This window comes from Bubalus kerabau, chromosome 3 (assembly GCF_029407905.1).
Source record: "Bubalus kerabau isolate K-KA32 ecotype Philippines breed swamp buffalo chromosome 3, PCC_UOA_SB_1v2, whole genome shotgun sequence".
In the NCBI taxonomy this organism is placed as follows: domain Eukaryota; kingdom Metazoa; phylum Chordata; class Mammalia; order Artiodactyla; family Bovidae; genus Bubalus; species Bubalus kerabau.
In genome coordinates, this window is record NC_073626.1 from 183640439 (window position 1) to 183659480 (window position 19042).

At 45.7% G+C, this 19042-nt stretch overlaps 1 protein-coding gene across 7 annotated transcripts in view; it reads left to right on the forward strand.

Moving 5' to 3' along the window:
- The window catches only part of LUZP1 (leucine zipper protein 1), a 95475-nt gene that overhangs the window by 71414 nt on the left and 5019 nt on the right, over positions 1-19042 (forward strand). For 6 of the 7 annotated variants that reach the window (XM_055574198.1, XM_055574197.1, XM_055574194.1 and 3 more), the window contains one exon: positions 15195-18373. In XM_055574198.1, the coding sequence (XP_055430173.1) occupies positions 15314-18373 (3060 nt within the window). In that variant the 5' untranslated portion in view covers positions 15195-15313. Of the gene's footprint in view, positions 1-14088; positions 14195-15194; positions 18374-19042 lie in introns of those variants that run through there. The other variant, XR_008712264.1, reaches the window with a different exon arrangement.

Here is a 19042-nt window from a genome sequence, read left to right on the forward strand (position 1 = left end):
GGAACTTGGGTTCACCGTCTAGCTGTCCTGCTTACTAGCTGTGTGACCTTGGGCAGGTTTGAGGGTCCCTGTTCCAAAAGGTTATTGTGTAAGCTGAGTGGTTAATGTTAGCTGCTGGGCTGTGTCCAACTCTTTGCAACCCCATAGACTGTAGTGGGCCAGGCTCTTCTGTCCATGGTAGTCTTCAGGCAAGAATACTGGAGTGGGTTGCCATTCCCTTCTCCAGGGGATCTTCCAGACCCAGGGATTGACCGGGGGTCTCCAGCATTGCATGCAGATTCTTTACCATCTGAGTCACAAGTAATAGTAATAGCTACTATTTGTTGTACTTGTGTGGGAGGCATTCTGCTAAGTGCTAAGTGCGTCCCATGCCAGGGGATTACCATATTGTCTTTGGATGGATGAAAAAACATCAGAGAACTAATTTATTCAAGTAGATAGATTAGGGATTCCTAGAGAAAGCCTGTATGCTGCTGCTGCTAAGTCACTTCAGTCATGTCTGACTCTGTGTGACCCCATTGACGGCAGCCCACCAGGCTCCACCGTCCCTGGGATTCTCCAGGCGAGAACACTGGAGTGGGTTGCCATTTCCTTCTCCAATGCAGGAAAGTGAAAGTGAAGTCACTCAGTCATGTCCAAGTCTTAGTGACCCGTACAGTAACTACTTAATATATTGTCTGTAGTATAGTCGTGCTCAGTTTGAGACTGTCCTGTATTTGTTCCCTTTATACCTGTTACTGGTCTGTATATAATCAGAACTCCTCACTGTAAAAATGCTGAAGAATTTATAGGGAAGTGATTTAACCCAGTGCGAAGAGCTCTGGGTAGAGTCAGGAGACTAAAATCCTTGATTTTTGCTAAGTTGCTGGAGAGATCTTGAGTCTCAGTTCTTTCATTTTTAAAATTAGAGGATTAGGCCAAACGAGCAGTTTTATTTTAAATAAAAGCGGTAGAACTCTTTCGTTACAGTCATGTGGCCGAAGCCCAATATGTTAGGACCTTCCCTGATAGCTCAGTTGGTAAAGAGGAGTCTTAGCAACTCCTACCATTGTGGGAGTCCTGCAATGCAGGAGACCCTGGTTTGATTCCTGGGTCTGGAAGATCTGCTGGAGAAGGGATAGGCTACCCACTCCAGTATTCTTGGGCTTCCCTGGTGGCTCAGCTGGTAAAGAATCTGCCTGCAATGTGGAAGACCTGGGTTCAATCCCTGGGTTGGGAAGATCCCCTGGAGAAGGAAAAGGCTACCCACTCCAGTATTCTGGCCTGGAGAATTCCATGGACTGTGTAGTCTATGGGGTCGCGAAGAGCCGGGCACAACTGAGCGACTTTCACTTTCACTTTCAATATGTTAAGAAACTAAAATCAGCTTCTTTGGTTGACAAGAGAGAGGGCCCTGACAGCCTGCTCAGACCTGTGCCCCTCTCTTTTCCCTGAGGTGGACCCCAGGGTGGGAGTTGCCGAGTCCAGTTTGAAAGTCAATGGACTAAATGATATTTTAGCTGAATTTTGGCTCTGAAATCACTTTCTAAGGAGAGGAAGAAGATCCAAAAGTATTTTTTGCTTCAGCTTTCTCCAGTAGTGAGAGTCTGTGTGAATGGTGTGGTTTTCTGGTATTTATGTCGTTTCCATGGCATAGACCTGAAAGCCAGATGGGTCATTGCCCAGCAGGGAGGAGCACTGTGCAGGTGGCTTGGGGCTTGGGAGGAGAGCTTCCAGAGGATCACCACAGGACCTGGTATCTGTGCTGGCTGCGTCTGTTCTTGTCTGTTGTTTTCTGCATTGTAATTCACGAGTAACTGACTCCTTGACATCATTTATTATTATTATTTTCTGTTAATGGTTAGTGCCAAAGGACTGATCAGCTATTTAATAATTAGGGGGCACATTCAGCCATTCATTCATCAAATTTTAAGCATTAATTATGTGCTAGGCTTCTTGCTGGGTGCTGAGAATACAGTGATGAATAAGGAACAAGTTGGGGAGATAAGATGAGTAAATAAAACCTGAATGCATTGTGAGTGCTGTGGTGGGACCAGCACAGCAGACTAAAGTGCATGGAAGTGGAGCCCGATCTCGTTCAGGGTTTCAGGAAGGACATGCTCCAGGAGGAGGTGCCTACGGTGGGATTTGAAGCAAATAAGAAGGAATGATTACCAACCTAGTGAAGGCCTAGAGGTGAGATAGAGTGCACGGTTTGTGGAACTTGGAGAATGCAGAGGCTGTGTGGAGTTTTAAGATGAGGCTGAAGTGATAGGCAAGGTGGATTGTGAAGGACCTCACATGCCATTTGGAGAAGGAAATGGCAACCCGCTTCAGTATTCTTGCCTGGAGAATTCCATGGACAGGAGCCTGGCAGGCTGCAGTCCACAGGGTCGCAAAGAGTTGGACGCAACTGAGCGATTCACTCACATGCCATGCTGGGGAGTTTGGGTTTGGGCTTTGCCCTGAGAGCAATAAGGCTGTTTAAAAGGACTTTGAGTAGTGGTGTGTGATAACTTTCTGTTGATATTTGCTGTATAATCAGTGCCTGCTGCAGTCCATGGGGTCGCAAAGAGTTGGACACGACTGAGTGAACAACAGCCACAGCAGTGTGTGCTCAGCTGCGTAGTTGTGTCTGACTCTTTGCGGCCCCATGGACTGTAACCCACCAGGTTCCTCTGTCCTTGGGATTTTCCAGGCAAGAACACTGGAGCAGGTTGCCATTTCTGTTCCAGAGAATCTTCCCAACCCTGAGATCGAACCCACAACTCTTGGGTCACCTTCATTGGCAAGCCGATTCTTTACCACTAGTTCCACCTGGGAAGCCCGATATATTTCATGGGTTTAGTTTCTTCATTCTTTGATTCATATCAGAGTCTTGAACAAAACATGTAGGTGGAATTAACACTAAATCCAAATCAATTTTAAAAATCAGTTATTCCTGGACTCTACTAATTCAGAATTCTAATTTATAGATGGGACTGTACTTAAGTTTAACATTTCCCTCTTCTGAGAAAGGGATTTGTTTATGAAAAATGTAGTATAAATTAGTATAAATAAGACATATTGAGGAGAATGTTTCAGTTTGGGATAAGCTGAACAGTTCCTCTCATGAAGTTCCTGTCTTTAAAGAATACAATTTAATGGCTGTCTATCATATTTATGAGGATAAGTTGTTTTAAAGCATTTTGTTGAAGCATCATATATCATTTGTCCTCCAATAACTGCTATGCCAATATAGATCCTTTGTATCTATTCACTTAAAAGTGATTTATGGCCCATACTTAGTTCAGTCCTCTGTCCCTCCACCCTTCGTATAAAATTGGTAGTTAAAAAATTCATAAAGCAATTATCTTTCAATTAAAAATAAATTTTTAAAAATTGTAATTTTCTTTCTTTCTTTTTTTTTTTTTACTGTCGTTTAGTCTCTACATTGTGTTCAGCTCTTTTTCACTCCGTGGACTGCAGCATGCCAGGCTCCTGTTCTCCACTATCTCCCGGAGCTTGCTCAAATTCATGTCCATTGAGTTGGTGATGCTATCCAACTATCTCAGCCTCTGCTGCCTCCCTTCTCTTTTTGTCTTCAGTCTTTCCCAGCATCAGGGTCAGTTCTTCACATCAGGTGGCCAAAGTATTGGAGCTTCAGCATCAGTCCTTCCCATGAATATTCAGGATTGATTTCCTTTAGGATTGACTGGTTTGATCTCCTTGCAGTCCAAGGGACTCTCAAGAGTCTTCTCCAACACCACAGTTCAAAAGCATCAATTCTTTGGTGCTCAGCCTTCTTTATGGTCCAACTCTCACATCCATACATGACCACTGGAGAAGCCATAGCTTTGACTATGCAGACCTTTGTCAGCAAAGTGATGTCTCTGCTTTTTAATACACTGTCTGGGTTTGTTAAAGCTTTCCTTCAAAGGAGCAAGCATCTTTTAATTTCATGGCTGCAGTCACCATCTGCAGTAATTTTGGAGCCCAAGAAAATAAAGTCTGTCACTGCTTTTACTTTGTCCTCTTCTGTCTGCCCTGAAGTTACGGAACTGGATGCCATGATCTTAGTGTTTTTAATGTTGAGTTTCAAGACAGCTTTTTTACTCTCTTCTTTTACCCTTATTAAGAGGCTTTGTGTGTTTTTTTTTAACTGCTGTTGTTTAGTCTCTTAAGTCACATCTGAGTCTTTAAGACTTCAGGGACTGTAGCCTGCCAGGCTTCTCTATCCATGGGATTTCCCAGTCTAGAATACTGAAGTGGCCCAAAGATAATTTATAAGGTCCTTTAAGGCGGTCAGCCCCCTGCCTGCCTTCCTGTTCATTCATAGTCTGCCACTCTTCCCATGTACATGTGGGATTTCTTCCCTCTCTTCTTCCACACCAGTTTTAAAAAATAAAATACTGGAGTGGGTTGTCATTTCCTTCTCTAGATCTTCCTGACCCAAGGATCGACCCTGCATCTCCTGCATTGGCAAGTGGCTTCTTTACTGCTGAGCCACCAGGGAAGTATGAAAACGACATGTGTGTGTGTTTACATTAATGTACTTGGTTGTGCTTGGCCTTGGTTGCAGCGTGTGGGATCTCCCATCTTCGTTGCTGTATGGGAGCTCTTTTGTTGTGGTACACGGGGTCTGGTTCCCCGATCAGGGATTGAACCTGGGCCTCCTGCACTGGAGCTCGGAATCTCAGCCACTGGACCACTAGAGAGGTCCAAAAACAAGTGCTTTTGTATGTGGAAATGTTGATGGGAATAAGGAAGGAGGTTTCTTTCTTATAAAAATACCACTGAAGGGGTGTTTTACTCTCCATTCTTGAGAATGAGGAAGCCTGTAAGCTTGGGGAAAGGAGAAGGGGAGACTGAAAGAACCAAAAGTGAGAAGACAAAGATAATATACAGGGGAGCCAAGTGGTGGAGAGGGAAGGATAATCCTGGAGTGGGCATGATCTGAGAGGCCCAGGGAGGGAGACCATTTCCAACACTCTGACCTTAGTGTTTGCAAAAGCTGAACATGGGCTCCACCTGGTGGCTGTAGGCTTTAAGTATAATTAATGGGGGAGATCTTGGGGTTGGAGAGAGGTAGTAACATTTGTCATCTCCTCAAATCCCTCTTGGGGTTACCTGGTGGCTCAGATGGTAAAGAATCCACCTGCAAAGTGGGAGACCTTGGTTCAGTCCCTTGTTTGGGAAGATCCCCTGGAGGAGGGCATGGCAACCCACTCCAGTATTCTTGGCTGGAGAATCCATGGACAGAGTCTGGTGGGCTGCATGTCCAAGAGTCAGACATGACTGAAGTGACTTAGCATGCATTTTGTTGTTGTTAAGTCGCTCAGTCGTGTCTAACTCTTGGCAACCCCATGGACTGCAGCATGCCAGGCCTCCCTGTCCATCACCATCTCCTGGAGCTTGCTCAAACTCATGTCCATCGCGTCGGTGATGCCATCCAACCATCTCATCCTCTGTCGTCCCCTTCTCCTCCTGCCTTCAATCTTTTCCAGCATCAGGGTCTTTTCAAATGAGTCAGTTCTTCACATAAGGTGGCCAAAGTATCAGAACTTCTAGCTTTAGCATTAGTCCTTCCAGTGAATATTCAGGACTGATTTCCTTTAGGATTGACTGGTTTGATCTCCTTGCAGTCCAGGGGACTCTCAAGAGTCTTCTGCAACACCACAGTTCAAAAATATCAGTTCTTTGGCACTAAGCCTTCTTTATGGTCCAACTCTAACATCCATACATGACTACTGGAAAAACCATAGCTTTGACTAGACAGACCTTTGTTGGCAAAGTAATGTCTCTGCTTATTAATATGCTATCTAGGTTTGTCATAGCTTTTCTTCCAAGGAGCAAGCGTCCTTTAATTTCATGGCTGTAGTCACCATCTGCAAGCTTCCCTGATGGCTCAGAAGGTAAAGCGTCTGCCTGCAATGTGGGACACCTGGGTTCAATCCCTGGGTTGGGAAGATCCCCTGGAGAAGGAAATGGCAACCCACTCCAGTACTCTCGCCTGGAAAATTCCATGGATGGAGGAGCCTGGTAGGCTATACAGTCTATGGCGTTGCAAAGAGTTGAACATGACTGAGCGACTTCACTTTCAGTCACCATCTGCAGTGATTTCAGAGCCCAAGAAAATAAAGTCAGTCACTGTCCCCATGCAATGCAGGAGACCCTGGTTCAACTCCTAGGTTGGGAAGATCTGCTGGAGAAGGGATAGGCTACCGACTCTAGTGAATTCTTGAACGTCCCTTGTAGCTCAGCTGGTAAAGAATCCACCTGCATTGTGGGAGATCTGGGTTCGATCCTTGGGTTGGGAAGATCCCCTGGAGAAGGGAAAGGCTACTCACTCCAGTATTATGGCCTGGAGAATTCCATGGATTGTATAGTCCATGGGGTTGCAAAGAGTCAGACATGACTGAGTGACTTTCACTTTCACTGTTTCCACTGTTTCCCCATCTATTTGCCATGAAGTGATGGGACCGAAAGCCACGATGTTAGTTTTTTGAAAGTTGACTTTTAAGTCAGCTTTTCACTCTCCTCTTTCACCTTCATCAAAAGGCTCTTTAGTTCCTCTGGACATGGAACAACAGACTGGTTCCAAATAGGAAAAGGAGTATGTCAAGGCTATATATTGTCACCCTGCTTATTTAACTTCTATGCAGAGTACATCATGAGAAACTGTGGGCTGGAGGAAGCACAAGGTGGAATGAAGATTGCTTGGAGAAATACCAATAACCTCACATATGAAGATGACACCACCCTTATGGCAGAAAGTGAAGAAGAACTAAAGAGCCTCTTGATGAAAGTGAAAGAGGAGAGTGAAAAGGCTGGCTTAAAGCTCAACATTCAGAAAACTAAGATCATGGCATCCTGTCCCATCACTTCATAGCAGATAGATGGGGAAACAATGGAAACAGTGGCTGACTTTATTTTTCTGGGCTCCAAGATTGCTGCAGATGGTGATTGCAGCCATGAAATTAAAAGACGCTTACGCCTTGGAAGGAAAGTTATGACCAGCCTAGATAGCATATTAAAAAGCAGAGACATTACTTTGGCAACAAGGTCCATCTAGTCAAGGCTATGGTTTTCCCAGTGGTCATGTATGGATGTGAAAGTTGGACTATAAAGAAAGCTGAGCGCTGAAGAATTGATGCTTTTGAACTGTGGGGTTGGAGAAGACTCTAGAGAGTCCCTTGGACTGCAAGGAGATCCAACCAGTCCATCCTAAAGGAGATCAGTTCTGGGTGTTCACTGGAAGTATTGATGTTGAAGCTGAAACTCCAATACTTTGGCCACCTGATGCGAAGAGTTGACTGATTTGAAAAGACCCTGATGCTGGGAAAGATTGAGGGCAGGAGGTGAAGACAGAGGATGAGATGGTTGGATGGCATCACCAACTCAATGGACATGGGTTTGGGTGGGCTCTGGGAGTTGGTGATGAACAGGGAGGCCTGGCGTGCTGCGGTTCATGAGGTCGCAAAGAGTAAGACTCAACTAAGCGACTGAACTGAACTGAAGAATTTCTTTTAACATTTCTGTAAGGTGGATTTACTGACAACAGATCCCCTCAATTTTTATTTTTCCTCCAAAGTGTTTATTTCATGTTCATCACTGAAGGACGATTTTGTAGGGTACAGAAATCTAGATTGGTGGTGTTTTTCTCTCAACATTTAAAACATTTTACTTTACACTCTTCTCATGGGGTTGATTTCTGAGAAGCCAGGTGTTACGTCTTATCTTTGTTTCTCTATAGGCTAGGTATTTTTTCTCTGAGTTCTTTCAGGATTTTTCCCATTTATCTTTGATTTTCTGCAGTGTGAATATGATATGCCTTGGTGCTTTTTTTTAGTGTTTATCCTGGTTGGTGTTCTGAGCTTCCTGAATCTGTGGTTTGCTGTATGACCATTTTAGGAAGTTATGTCACTATTGCTTCAGATTTTTCTTCTCTTCCTTTCTTCTTCTGGTAGTTCCATTACATTTGTGTTAAACTTCTTGTAGCTATCCCACACTTATTTTTTTCCCCCCTATGCTTTTCAGATTTAGAAGTTTCTACTGACATATCCTCAAGTGCAGACTCTTTACCAGCTGTGTCTAGTCTACTAATGAGACAGTCAAGGACATTCTTCATTCTTTAGTGATTTTGACCTCTAACATTTCCTTTTGATGCTTTAGTATAATTTCCATTTCTTTGCTTACCTTACCCATATGTTCTTGGATGTTGTCTACTTTTTCCATTAGAGTCTTGAGCATATTATAGTTTTGAATTTCTGTCTATTAATTCCAACAGCTTTGCCATATCTGAGTCTGGTTTTGATTGTTGCTCTGCTTCTTTAAAAACTGTATTTTTAGTTTTTTGTAATTTTTGTTGAAAGCTGAACATGATGGGGAAAAAGCACTTAGGTGAGTAGGCCTTTAATGATGTGGTGGTCAGGTATAGGGGACGTATTCTCTTGTTCCATGATTAGTGGGACAGTTTTCAGTGAGCCTGAGGCCCCCTGGCTGTGAATTTCACACGTGCTTCTCATTGTCAGGTCCGCATGCCACCCCTCTCCCTACCCCACTCCCTGGGTAATACAGGGTGGCTGGAGTTGGGCATGGTCCTTCCTCCATGTGGAAGGTTAGAGCTGGAGTTAGGTATTTTCCCTCCCCCAGGTCAGTTAGGTTTGGATAAGAGTCCAGTAGCTGTGACACTGGTTGCACAATGGTTAAATTTCCTCCTCCAGCTGGCGGCACGAGGGCATTTTTTCTCCCATCTTCACTGTGGAACCTGGTACAGCTCCTGGAGGTACAGCTCACAAAGTGTGGTGCATCCCTCCCCACTGGGCACCCCCCCAAAAAAAAAGAAAAAAAAACTGAGACAAACTGCCTGTTGGTTTTGACTCCCAAAGCTGTCCACACTGAGCCTCCAGCAGACTGTCCATGCAGTTTAGGTTTTCCTACTCTGTTACTAGTTCCCATGGAGGTTTCTACCTATGCATTTATGCTCCGGTAAACTGTGATTCTCTGTATCAGCGTGTCTGTCTAACTTGGGGGAAGCAGTTTTCTCTGAGACCTCAGTTCTCTGATGGATCTGAGAAGAGTTGTTGATGTTGTTTGTTCAGCTTTTTATTGTCAGGAAGAACTGATGGTTTAAGAAGCTCCTTACATGCTGGGCCCCAAACTGAAATTCTACCCTACTTCTCTATGCTTTTTACTTCTTTTGTGCCTTAACGTTTTTAAAAAAATATTTTTTATTTTGTCAAAAAATGGATAAAATGTGTCATCTTAACCATTTCTAAATGTATGCTTTATTAGTGTTATGTATATATTCACATATATATTCAGCCGTGAAGAGATACCCCACGCCCAAGGTAAGAGAAACCCAAGTAAGACGGTAGGTGTTGCAAGAGGGCATCAGAGGGCAAACACACTGAAACCATACTCACAGAAAACTAGTCAATCTAATCACACTAGGACCACAGCCTTGTCTAACTCAATGAAACTAAACCATGCCTGTGGGGCAACCCAAGACGGGCGGGTCATGGTGGAGAGATTTGACAGAATGTGGTCCAGTGGAGAATGGAATGGCAAACCACTTCAGTATTCTTGCCTTGAGAACCCCATGAACAGTATGAAAAGGCAAGATGATAGGATACTGAAAGAGAAACTCCCCAGGTCAGTAGGTACCCAATATGCTACTGGAGATCAGTGGAGAAATAACTCCAGAAAGAATGAAGGGATGGAGCCAAAGCAAAAAGAATACCCAGCTGTGGATGTGACTGGTGATAGAAGCAAGATCCGATGCTATAAAGAACAATCTTGCATAGGAACCCGGAAGGTCAGGTCCATGAATCAAGGCAAATTGGAAATGGTCAAACAAGAGATGGCAAGAGTGAATGTCAACATTCTAGGAATCAGCGAACTGAAATGGACTGGAATGGGTGAATTTAACTCAGATGACCATTATATCTACTACTGCAGGCAGGAATCCCTCAGAAGAAATGGAGTGGCCATCATGGTCAACAAAAGAGTCCGAAATGCAGTACTTGGATGCAATCTCAAAAACGACAGAACGATCTCTGTTCGTTTCCAAGGCAAACCATTCAATATCAAGTAATCCAAGTCTATGCCCCAACCAGTAACGCTGAAGAAGCTGAAGTTGAACGGCTCTATGAAGACCTACAAGACCTTTTAGAACTAACACCCAAAATAGATGTCCTTTTCATTATAGGGGACTGGAATGCAAAAGTAGGAAGTCAAGAAACACCTGGAGTAACAGGCAAATTTGGCCTTGGAATACTGAATGAAGCAGGGCAAAGACTGATAGAGTTTTGCCAAGAAAATGCACTGGTCATAACAAATACCCTCTTCCAACAACACAAGAGAAGACTCTATACATGGATATCACCAGATGGTCAACACCGAAATCAGATTGATTATATTCTTTGCAGCCAAAGATGGAGAAGCTCTATACAGTCAGCAAAAACAAGACCAGGAGCTGACTGGCTCGGACCATGAACTCCTTATTGCCAAATTCAGACTGAAATTGAAGAAAGTAGGGAAAACTACTAGACCATTCAGGTATAACCTAAATCAAATCCCTTATGATTATACAGTGGAAGTGAGAAATAGATTTAAGGGCCTAGATCTGATAGATACAGTGCCTGATGAACTATGGAATGAGGTTCATGACATTGTACAGGAGACAGGGATCAAGGCCATTCCCATGGAAAAGAAATGCAAAAAAGCAAAATGGCTGTCTGGGGAGGCCTTACAAATAGCTGTGAAAAGAAGAAAAGTGAAAAGCAAAGGAGAAAAGGAAAGATATAAACATCTGAATGCAGAGTTCCAAAGAATAGCAAGAAGAGATAAGAAAGCCTTCCTCAGCAATCAATGCAAAGAAATAGAGGAAAACAACAGAATGGGAAAGACTAGGGATCTCTTCAAGAAAATCAGAGATACCAAAGGAACATTTCATACAAAGATGAGCTCGATAAAGGACAGAAATGGTATGGACCTAACAGAAGCAGAAGATATTAAGAAGAGGTGGCAAGAATACACAGAAGAACTGTACAAAAAAGATCTTCACGAACCAGATAATCACGATGGTGTGATCACTGACCTAGAGCCAGACATCCTGGAATGTGAAGTCAAGTGGGCCTTAGAAAGCATCACTACAAATAAAGCTAGTGGAGGTGATGGAATTCCAGTTGAGCTATTCCAAATCCTAAAAGATGATGCTGTGAAAGTGCTGCACTCAATATGCCAGCAAATTTGGAAAACTCAGCAGTGGCCACAGGACTGGAAAAGGTCAGTTTTCATTCCAATCCCAAAGAAAGGCAATGCCAAAGAATGCTCAAACTACCGCACAGTTGCACTCATCTCACACGCTAGTAAAGTAATGCTCAAAATTCTCCATGCCAGGCTTCAGCAATATGTGAACCGTGAACTTCCTGATGTTCAAGCTGGTTTTAGAAAAGGCAAAGGAACCAGAGATCAAATTGCCAACATCCGCTGGATCATGGAAAAGGCAAGAGAGTTCCAGAAAAACATCTATTTCTGCTTTATTGACTGTGCCAAAGCCTTTTACTGGGTGGATCACAATAAACTGCGGACAATTCTGAAAGAGATGGGAATACCAGAACACCTGATCTGCCTCTTGAGAAATTTGTATGCAGGTCAGGAAGCAACAGTTAGAACTGGACATGGAACAACAGACTGGTTCCAAATAGGAAAAGGATTTCGTCAAGGCTGTATATTGTCACCCTGTTTATTTAACTTATATGCAGAGTGAGTACATCATGAGAAACGCTGGACTGGAAGAAACACAAGCTGGAATCAAGATTGCCGGAAGAAATATCAATAACCTCAGATATGCAGATGACACCACCCTTATGGCAGAAAGTGAGGAGGAACTAAAAAGCCTCTTGATGAAAGTGAAAGTGGAAAGTGAAAAAGTTGGCTTAAAGCTCAACATTCAGAAAACGAAGATCATGGCATCCGGTCCCGCCACTTCATGGGAAATAGATGGGGAAACAGTGGAAACAGTGTCAGACTGTATTTTTCTGGGCTCCAAAATCACTACAGATGGTGACTGCAGCCATGAAATTAAAAGACGCTTACTCCTTGGAAGGAAAGTTATGACCAACCTAGATAGCATATTCAAAAGCAGAGACATTACTTTGCCAGCAAAGGTTCGTCTAGTCAAGGCTATGATTTTTCCAGTGGCCATGTATGGATGTGAGAGTTGGACTGTGAAGAAGGCTGAGCGCCGAAGAATTGATGCTTTTGAACTGTGGTGTTGGAGAAGACTCTTGAGAGTCCCTTGGACTGCAAGGAGATCCAACCAGTCCATTCTGAAGGAGATCAGCCCTGGGATTTCTTTGGAAGGAATGATGCCAAAGCTGAAACTCCAGTACTTTGGCCACCTCATGCGAAGAGTTGACTCATTGGAAAAGACTCTGATGCTGGGAGGGATTTGGGGGCAGGAGGAGAAGGGGACAACAGAGGATGAGATGGCTGGATGGCATCACTGACTGGATGGACGTGAGTCTGGGTGAACTCCGGGAGTTGGTGATGGACAGGGAGGCCTGGCGTGCTGCAATTCACGGGGTCGCAAAAAGTCGGACACGAAAAAAAAAAAAAGTCGGACACGACTGAGCGACTGATCTGATCTGATATATTCACATTGTTGTCCAGCCAATATCTGGAACATTTTTTATCTTGCAGAACTGAAACTTTATACCCATTGAACAAGTCCCTTTCCTCTTTCCCTCAGCCTCTGGCAGTCACCATTCTGTTTCGTTTCTATGAATCTGACTATTCCAGTGAAGTGAACGTGTTAGTTGCTTAGTCGTGTCGGGCTCTTTGTGACCCCACTAGGCTGCTCTGTCCATGGTTTCTCCAGGCAAGAATACTGGAGTGGGTTGCCATTTCCTTCTCCAGAGACTCTCCCTGACCCAGGGATTGAACCTGGGTCTGCCACATTGCAGGTAGATTCTCTCCTGTCTGAGCAACTGGGGAAGACTTATCCCAGATACCTCGTATAAGTGAAATCATATGCTGTTTTGTCTTTTGTGACAGCGTTGTTTCACTTAGTACCGTGTCCTCAAGGTGCATCTGTGTTGCATGTTGTAGCATGTGTCAGAGTTTTCTTCATTTTTAAGACTGAATAATGTTTCATGGTATGTATATACATTTTGTGTATACATTCATCCAGTGGTGCACACTTAGGTTGCTTCCACCTTTTGGCTTTTGTGAAAAATGCTGCTAGGATCACAGGTATGGGGAATTCCCTTGTGGGCCAGTGGTTAGAACTCTGCACCTCTGTGCTTCCACTGGGGGGGGCCTGGGGTTTGATCCCTGGTTGGGGAATCAAGATCCTGCAAGCTATGTGGTATGGTGCCACCAAGAGGGGGGAAAAAAACAAAAAACACGTGTGCAAATACTTGAGATGATTCTTTTATTTTTTTGAATATATACCCAGAAGTGGAATTGCTAGGTCATATGGTAATTCTACTAAGTTTTTGAGGAGCCATCATTTTTTTTCATATAACAGTTTCCCAGCAATAGTGTATAAGGGTTCCAGTTCTTCACATCTGTATACTTCTTGTTTTTTGATAGTAGCTGTCTTTGGATATCATCTTTGGAGAAATGTCTATGCAAATCCTCTGCCCATTTTAAAATCAGGTTCTTTTTGGTTGTTAAGTTGTAGGAGTTCTTTATATATTCTGCTTATTAATGCCTTATCAGATATGTGGTTACTATCTATTCTTAATAAGGTTCTCAGGTTAGCTGTAGCAGCACTGTCCTCTTCCCCAAGATGTAACATTTTAAGAACACCTGAGTTCTGATTTGTCTTTATGACTCTCATGTTGTTATTGTTTAGTGTTTTAGTTCCACTTTGGTTTTATCCTGTTACTTCTCCCCACCCTCAGGTGATCTTTATTGTTTTACTGATTCAGTGCTTGTTCAGGTTAATTTCTTTTCTGTCTTGCATCTCATGCCTTCTTTAAGCGATCAGTTTCTATATTTTGAAGTATATCCATAAATCGATCTTTCAGTGATGGTCTGTTAATAATAAACACTTAAGGCTTTATTTTCCTCTTAGTCTCAAAAACTGTCTCTAATTGTATCTTTTTTTCATAGTTCCTCTGGGTATTTGCTTCTGCTGCTGCTGCTGCTAAGTCACTTCAGTCGTGTCCGACTCTGTGTGACCCCATAGACGGCAGCCCACCAGGCTCCCCCATCCCTGGGATTCTCCAGGCAAGAACACTGGAGTGGTTTGCCATTTCCTTCTCCAATGCATGAAAGTGAAAAGTGAAAGTCAAGTCGCTCAGTCATGTCCAACCCTCAGCGACCCCATGGACTGCAGCCTACCAGGCTCCTCCGTCCGTGGGATTTTCCAGGCAGGAGTACTGGAGTGGGGTGCCATTTGCTTCTAGGCTACAGTTATTTTCTCTTACAAGTTTTTAAAGATATTATTATCATGTCTTATTATCTTCTACTTGCTGGTACTGCTGCTAAGTTGCTTCAGTCGTGTCTGACTCTGTGCGACCCCATAGACAGAAGCCTACCAGGCTCCCCCGTCCCTGGGATTCTCCAGGCAAGAACACTGGAGTGGGTTGCCATGTCCTTCTCCAATGATGAAAGTGAAAAGTGAAAGTGAAGTCGCTCAGTCATGTCCGACTCTTCGCGACCCCATGGACTGCAACCCACCAGGCTCCTCCACCCATGGGATTTTCCAGGCGAGAGTACTGGAGTGGGGGTGCCATTGCCTTCTCCGATCTTCTGCTTGACACCCACTTAAAAGTTTCTGCTGAGAATCCAGTTCAGTTGTTATTTCTTTCTTCATAGAATATTTTCCCTTTTCTCCCCCCAACTTACTGCTTTTTAAAAGATTTGGTGGTATTCTGCCGTATCCTTATGATGTGTAAGTGCAGATTGTATTTTTATCCTTCTTAGGTTGGGAGTTTGCTTCCTGAATATGGAACAAATGGTCATGTGAACGAGGCATTTTTCTATGTCTTTTTGCTATGCTGCCATTGGTGGCATTCTTCATTAGGGTGAAACTAGGCATCAGCCATAAAGAAGCAGTGCTTTCCTGCAGGGTTAGTCAGATTTAGTCATTCAGTAAATTTGAATACTTACCATGTTCTAGGCTCAAGACTTACATATGGGAACTCTAGCAACTGGGAGCTGAGGTGGAGACTTTAGATTTGCCGCCTAACATGCTTTCTGCTTTTCTTCTGTAGACTGAGAATGGTCTCCAGCTGCCAAAGAAGATTGTGGATGCCAAGAGAAAGGTAACCGTTTCTCATCCCCTCGAGTGGAATTGGTTGCCTCTGGGAGCCCACATTGGCTGGCAGTAGACATGGCTGAATTTACAAGCTACAAAGACACTGCTTCCAGCCGCCACCTGCGGTTCAAGTTACAGAGTCTAAGCCGCCGCCTTGATGAGTTGGAGGAAGCCACAAAAAACCTCCAGAAAGCAGAGGATGAGCTCCTGGACCTCCAGGACAAGGTGATTCAGGCGGAAGGCAGCAACTCCAGCATGTTAGCTGAGATTGAAGTGCTGCGCCAGCGAGTGCTGAGAATCGAAGGCAAAGACGAGGAAATTAAGAAAGCAGAGGACCTCTGTCAGCTGATGAAGGAGAAGCTTGAAGAGGAGGAAAACCTCACCCGGGAGCTGAAATCTGAGATTGAGCGGCTTCAGAAACGGATGGCAGAACTGGAAAAGCTAGAGGAGGCCTTTAGCAGGAGTAAGAATGACTGTACCCAGCTCTGTCTGAGCCTGAACGAGGAGAGAAACCTGACGAAGAAAATCTCCTCTGAGCTGGAAATGCTCCGGATCAAAGTGAAAGAACTGGAATCTTCCGAGGACCGCCTGGATAAAACTGAGCAGAGTTTAGTGTCAGAGTTAGAAAAGCTGAAATCACTAACTCTGAGCTTTGTAAGTGAGAGAAAGTACTTGAATGAAAAGGAGAAAGAAAACGAGAAACTGATAAAAGAGCTTACTCAAAAATTGGAGCAGAACAAAAAAATGAACCGAGATTACACCAGGAATGCTTCTAACCTTCTGGAAAGGAATGACCTGCGAATTGAGGATGGTATCTCTTCCCCACTGCCGTCCAAAGAATCAAGAAGGAAGGGTGCTCTGGACTATCTAAAGCTGGCAGAGAATGAAACAAGAAACAAGTCAGAAAACGAAAAGAACCGCAATCAGGAAGACAACAAAGTAAAAGACCTTACCCAAGAGATTGAGAAACTTAAGACACAAATCAAACATTTTGAATCCTTAGAGGAAGAGCTTAAGAAAATGAGGGCCAAAAATAATGATCTTCAGGATAATTACCTAAGTGAACAAAATAAAAACAAACTCTTAGCCAGCCAGCTGGAAGAGATAAAGCTACAAATCAAGAAACAAAAAGAATTAGAGAACGGGGAGGTGGAAGGGGAAGAAGCCTTCCTGTCCAGCAGAGGCAGGCATGAGAGGACTAAGCTTAGAGGCCACGGGAATGAGGCATCAGCGAAGCACACGGCCCGGGAACTGTCCCCCCAGCATAAGCGGGAAAGGCACCGCAACAGGGAACTGGCCCTCAGCAATGAAAACCCTCTGAACAACAGGCAGGTCTCCTCTCCCAGCTTTACCAACAGGAGGACGGCCAAAGCTTCCCACGCAGGGGCAGGTGCCGACAGTGGGGCTCAGGAGACGAGGAGAACCGAAGACCGGTTCACAGCTGGCTCCTCGCAAAGCGAAGGGAAGAAGTCCAGGGAGCAACCGCCGGTGCTCAGCCGCTACCCGCCTGCCGCTCAGGAGCACAGTAAGGTCTGGAAGGGTGCTCCCAAGCCAGGTACTGAGAGTGGGTTGAAGGGAAAAGTAGAGAAGGCAACGCGAACGTTTAGTGATAACACCCATGGATCTGTTTCCAGTGACGTGTCGGGGAGAGGCGACAAGGCTTCTGACACCTCCACTGAGGCCCCCTTGGGCAAGAGGGGGCAGGTGCCTGGCAGTGGAAGTCACATAACTCAGGCTGCAGATGCTGGCAGTTCTAAAGCTGTTGGCGCCCTGGCCACATCTCGACGATCTTCCTCAGAAGGGCTCTCTAAGGGGAAAAAGGCCACCAGTGGCCTGGAGGCTGACACCAGTTTCCCCAGCTCCAAGACTCCACCTCTATCAAAGTATCCTTATAGCTCCAGAAGCCAAGAGAACATCCTTCAGGGCTTTTCAACCCCAAATAAAGAAGGAGTTGAACAGCCTGTGGCGGTTGTGATGGAAGATAGTAGTCAGCACGAGGCTCTGAGGTGTCGCGTTGCTAAGTCCAGTGGCAGGGAGAAGCCGGACTCGGACGACGACATGGACATGGTGTCTCTTGTTACTGCCAAGTTGGTGAACACGACCATCACTCCAGAGCCAGAGCCCCCACATCAGCCCCAGTCGAGAGAAAAGGCCAAATCCCGAGGAGCGGTTAGAGCCTCCCTGTTTGAGAATGATAAGGATATTGGAACAGAAAATGAATCTGGGAAAGCTGTCAGAGCCTCCGCCAATGCCATGGAGCTCCCAGAGGCCAATGGCTCCGGGGCAAAAAGCCAGCGGCCCTTCAGCCCCAGAGAGGCCTTGCGCTCTAGAGCCGTCATCAAACCTGTCATCATTGATAAGGATGTGAAGAAAATCATGGGAGGATCTGGAACCGAGGCCGCACTGGAAAAACAGAAATGTGCTTCCAAACCAGGGCCAAACAAAGTGACTAGCAGCATAACTATCTACCCCTCGGACAGCGGCAGCCCGCGAGCCGCTCCGGGCGAGGCGGCGCGGGAGAGGCACACGTCCACCAGCAACGTCCAGGTCGGGCTGCCGGAGCTCGCCTCGGTGAGCAGCCATGTCAGCTCCCCCTTTGAGCTCTCCATTCACAAACATGACATCACCCTGCAGCTCAGTGAAGCGGAGAGAACGGGAGATGGGTCCCTGAAGAACAGGCCGGAAACTGTTGTCTCTCGGAGCAGCATTATAATCAAGCCATCGGATCCGGTGGAGAGGAACAGCCATGCACCCACAGCGGAGACAATCAGGTGGAAAAGCCATAGTGCCCCTTTAGAAGCAGGCTCTTTGGATGCCAGGCACATCACTGTGCGCAACGCCTGGAAGAGCAGGCGAGACTTGAACTCTTCAGAAGACTCCCCAGCTCGAGTAGGGAGACACGTGGAGTCTCCCAACCCCCACACCCAGAGATCGTCCACAGACTGTTCAGACCCTGAACAGCCCAGCTCATACCTTTCTGAGCAGGGCACTCGAAGGGGCGGAACCTCGGGGGATGCGCCCGAGCTCGCCTCCAGAAGGACCCAGAGCAGCCTCACCGTGTCGGAGGTGTTCACGCGGCGGAGTCGGGCAGGGGACACCATTCCGCCCGAGGTCTGGAACCACTTGGCAGGCACGGTAGGTCCCGCTTCTCCCCCTTGCCCCCTTCTCCTCCCACCTTCCCCCTTTCCTTCTGTGCTTTCTTCTTGGTTCTCCTCTGCCCCGGCCTGTGTGACAAGGGATGCTGGAGACTTTGGGGTTAGGAAACACTGAGCAAGACCTGAGTGGTCCAGAGGACTGCTGAACATAGGGCGGATTGGGCCGGAAAGAAGAGGGAAGTACCTCGAAGAAGGTATTTGGCAGAGAGCAGCATGAATTTCCAAAATCCTCTTTCCCAATTTGTCTTTTCTGTTTGCCTCCGTACATGAAGGGTACAGGAAAGGAGAGGTGTGGCCTGTTCTCGCGGTTTGCTGGAGCAGCCAGAGGCGCCGGGCTCCTGGCCCCACAGAGGAGCACGTGGGCTGCAGGGAGGCGCTGGTGAAACGGGGAAAGCCCCGCGTCCTCTCTGTAGGCTGAGGTGGGCCGAGGCAGGGAGGTCTTTGGCTGCCTCTTCCGTTTAGACCACAGAGTTTTGCCAGCCGCTGGTATGTAGGGGCTGAGGAGAGCTAGGGCTTCCACTGGGCCTACGGTGATAAGCTTTATGCCCGAGCATCACTGTCCCCCGCATCTGTCTAGCCCATTACACCACCAGTCTGAGGGCAGGGCTGGTCGGCTCCGTGTGGCCTGTTACTGAACACAGATCCAGAA